This window comes from Montipora capricornis, chromosome 10 (assembly GCF_036669925.1).
Source record: "Montipora capricornis isolate CH-2021 chromosome 10, ASM3666992v2, whole genome shotgun sequence".
Classification (NCBI taxonomy): domain Eukaryota; kingdom Metazoa; phylum Cnidaria; class Anthozoa; order Scleractinia; family Acroporidae; genus Montipora; species Montipora capricornis.
In genome coordinates, this window is record NC_090892.1 from 28,372,731 (window position 1) to 28,376,902 (window position 4,172).

The window sequence follows — 4,172 nt, forward strand, 5'->3', positions numbered from 1 at the left end:
CCACAAGAACCAGAAGATCTAAAAGAACCACGAGAACTACAAGAACCAAGGGAACCACGGGAACTACGAGAACTATGATAACCACAAGACCAATCTGTAAGAACCAAGAGAACTATGAGAACCACCTGAGAGCTACAGTCTTGATGTTTATTTATTTTTATGTGACGTCAGTTGTGAGGTTTTTACACCGAGGTCAAGCCACATTATCAGGTTTCTTTCTTAGAAGAGGTTTAACGAAGTCTTCCATATCCTCAGTGGTTATTCCTGGACTTGACGACCACCTTGTTGCTTCTAAAAATGCTCCAGCCATGAATATGTTGGATGATCGAGTCACCTGCAATAACGGTTACTGGTTTTCTTGCATGCTCGTTGTTGTTATTAGCACCAGAATATGAATCTTCTGCATTTGATGATGACTTGGTGCTCCTCGAGCTACTTCTGTTACACCGCGTGTATGGTTTAGTTGACCAACCGCCTTGTTTAGCGTCAGGGTCAGCAGAGACAGGTTGTGTCCTTATGAGCATTTCATTCTTTCGTCATGATTTGAAGAGCGGTTCTGAAAGAGTCTCTCTCCTTGGAGATATTTTTAAGCATGTTCTGGTAAAACACCCGCTTTCCACTTAGGATGTATAGATCCAATCGTGGAACATTTGGAACCAAAAATCGAAAAAAGTATTGTGATGGATGACGTGTCGTCCAACAGCCTGTTCAATCATTTTGTGTCAGGAGGCACGTTTATTTTTAATGAAAATAACAAGTTTGTCCAAGTCTCCCCTAGCCAACCTGACGCTGGAACACTTGTGCAAATGTTTCGACGGAGACAGCTGGTAGGTGCTGAAGGGGAACAAAGGCAAATGCACAGGGATACCCTTGGCAAGAGCCTCGCTTCTAGCGTTCACTACTCCCAAACAGTTCCTCCAAACTGTTTGGCCAAAGATGCTGTCTGCAGAAAATGGTTTTGCAGAACGAGTTCTTCTTTTCTACCACAGAAAAGAAGAGAAAGACTTGGAGGTTATGGCTCAACATAGTGGAACATTGGAAGATTTTCCAATCCAGTCTTTAGATGGAGTGCTGGAGCAAATCTATGCTGAACAGAACAACAATCCCCCAGTAAAGTACACCCTTACTGCCACTGCACGGGAGGCATTTTTAAAGTTTGCCAAGCCACAAGATCATTTGCCTAACTCTCAAGGATCGGCCATTGATGTCGACGCCAATGTCAACAACTCCAAGTGAAATAAGCATGTACTGCGCCTGGCGCTCAGCATGCATGTTCTGTATGACCGTCTTAAAAAAGCATTGGAACTTCAGACAGGCCCAACAAGCCATAGTATTGGCCTGGACACTAAATATGGCAATTGTTATGGTCCAGAGCCTTGAAAATTACAAGGAAATGTCACGCATGGTAAGTGATACTGTATACATGTTGTTAGTTGTGAGTGGTTTCCATTCATACGGGTGTTATGTGAGACTCTTTGTAGATACAAAGCTCAAATTTTTGCATGGACGAAAACTTAATTTTTAATTTAATTTTCACTGCAAAAAGAAAACTTAGCAAAATTACATAAGGGAACAATTAACTACATACTAGGAAACAACACTAGAATTTTGCATTTACTAGGTTTACACAAAATCCAGTCATTATGTTTTCCCTTGACAATGATTTGCAGGCACGTTGCAATATTTGTATCATTAAAATGCCTGTCTTTAAAATTAACTTCCATGACCAAAAATTATTGTAAAACACATTTTTTTTAATAATAAAGAAAGTAGCTTGCAAGTGAATATTGATTGTCGCAAAACTCCTTGTTTGTTCCTTACCACTTAGAGTAGAGGGGGGGGGGGGGACTGAGATATACATTGCAGACATATAAAGTGGTAAAGGGGGTTAGCAAGGTGGATGATATTTGAAAGACATTCCAAGTGATTTTGCACCCCCCCCCCCACCCTCTAATAATCCATGTACAAAAAAAGACCACACCCATCATGAATTCCTTTTACTAACAATAATTTAATTATGTTGCCCTTCTTGGCAGACAAATCAAGATGTACATCCAAGCTCTACAGTAATTCTGTAATGCAGTCACATAATCCTAGTTAAACTTAAATGTATTTCATTTCTTTAATTCATTATAGGTCTGCAACATAAATCCTTCGAAGGCAATAAAAGTAGGTGTCACCAGTGAGGACGTTACTCTGAGAGTGCTCATGATGAAAGGGCCATACACAACTGCACGCCGTGTTTACTCAAGTTTTTCATCCCATTGTCAGCCAAATGTCAGTTCGGTCCAAAAATCAATGCTACAACTACAAGATGCTGGTTTAGGTGTGTTCAGAGTTGAAAACAAGCTGAAGATTTTTTATAAGGCTTTACCAAGTGATGATCTTCAACCTAGACTGGCTGAGTACAATGTGTCATTGGAAGAGTACAAGGAGACTTTTCTTAAAGAAGACAACAAGCTCACCACCAGTAACATTGAAACCATTTTAGAGAATCACCCGTTTCTTGAACAACTTAATGCCTTACTTGAAAAAGAACAGTTGCCGCAGTTATTAACCTTGATTTTATTTGTGTAAACAACAAAAAAATGCAGCTTTATTCATGCATGCATACGTGTATATGGAACATTTTGTATCCATCCATGTAACTATTTTTAGGTGTTTTTGTTACAGTTTACGTCACCTGACATTTATTAATCAATCATAGCATTGATTGATATTCAGCCCTCTCACAATGCACTTGCCAGCGAAGCTGCCACCTACAGTTGATTAGTAAAATAATTGTTTGGCACCCTTCAATCATGAAAGGCCACAGTTGATACAGGTGCCATTCATTGTGGTCAAACGCAAAAGATATGCAAAGCAATTTTTAAATATTTGAACGTTTGACCTAAGACCTTGGTTGCACCACTACATTGTAGATGAAACAAAACAAATCGCCTCAATTATTGTTTGACCACGGTGGACAGGTAACCTTACAGCGGTTTACAACCCCTGTTATAACATCTTCACTACAATGTGTTATGATAAGGCTGATATTATTTGAAATTATATTTGAGAGAAAAATCAGATAAAACATTATTTAATTCGTTATCATACTATAATAATTATAATTAAGAAACTATAGACAACTGCACAGAACAGCCCACAAGTAGGCCCTCTTGTAGGACTTAGGGTCAACTGCAACCTCCCCTTCTCCCCCTCCTTCCCTTGTTTTTTTTGCCTTATTTCCCTCTAGAGAAGTTGTCTACAGGCTAACAATATGAAAGAAATTTTAACTGCATAATTTATTTTAAAATCAAGACTAAAATTATATGACAGAATATTTGTTCAGTTTGTAATAAAGATGATTTCATTCTTTTGAAAGGCCATTCAGACATGCAAAACGTGTGATAATAAAGTTATGATACCTTCTCATTAGACATCATTGAGTAATGATAGGGTTATCCGTGCTACTTAAAAAGTAAGGGTCTTCCACATAGAAGTTAAAAGTACCTAAACCAGTTCAGTCGTATTTGTTCCTTAAAGATTGTTTTGAACACTTCATTTTCAGTCAGAAAGGAAACAACTTTCCTGGTAATTTGCTGTGGAGTTTTTGGATGGACATACTTAGTATCCCGCAGTTGGTTATACTGGAAATGTACAGCAGCCATGTCAATGTCATTTTCAGAGAACTGGAGCTGAATCAGTTGAACTAGCACCAGTTCTTCAAAAAATGTCCATTGGCTATGAACTATTGGCTATTGATGACAATTACCATGTAGCGCATTTAATCATTGATGTAAGCAATTATAAAAGTGCACTAAATTCGCGTGTCTTTAGTTTCACGAAAATTAGTCAGATAAGGTTAACTCAACTGTATACCTCGATTCTTCTGTAATTGAAATAGTTTTTAAGAGTCAATGTCACTAATTTTCAACCGGGCCATGCAATAGCGAAAAAACGAAAAATCTGAAAAAAATTCTCAAGAAAGCCCTTGGTGAACTATTGCTAGAAATACAGATTTTACCTCGATCCGATAAATATTTTGGACGTACGGAGATAAACCTGGTTTCGCAGCTCTCAGGCCTGGTTTTAGGCGTCTGACACCGCACACCGCTGAGACCTCCTTTGAAAATTAAAACACCTTTTTTACGAAACAGAAAGGAACTAATCAAATAAGGCAGACGATA

General features: G+C 38.4%; 1 protein-coding gene across 1 annotated transcript in view; it reads right to left on the minus strand.

The window, feature by feature from the left end:
• Positions 1-524, minus strand: part of LOC138020602 (MARCO-like protein) — a 678-nt gene extending 154 nt beyond the window's left edge. Inside the window, exons 1-2 of the mRNA XM_068867558.1 lie at positions 335-524; positions 1-94 (exon numbers count right to left, since the gene is read on the minus strand). The exon at positions 1-94 is cut by the window's left edge and continues 154 nt beyond it. Of these exons, the coding sequence (XP_068723659.1) occupies positions 1-94; positions 335-524 (284 nt within the window). The remainder of the gene's footprint in view (positions 95-334) is intronic.
• Between the last annotated feature and the right edge of the window lie 3,648 nt (positions 525-4,172).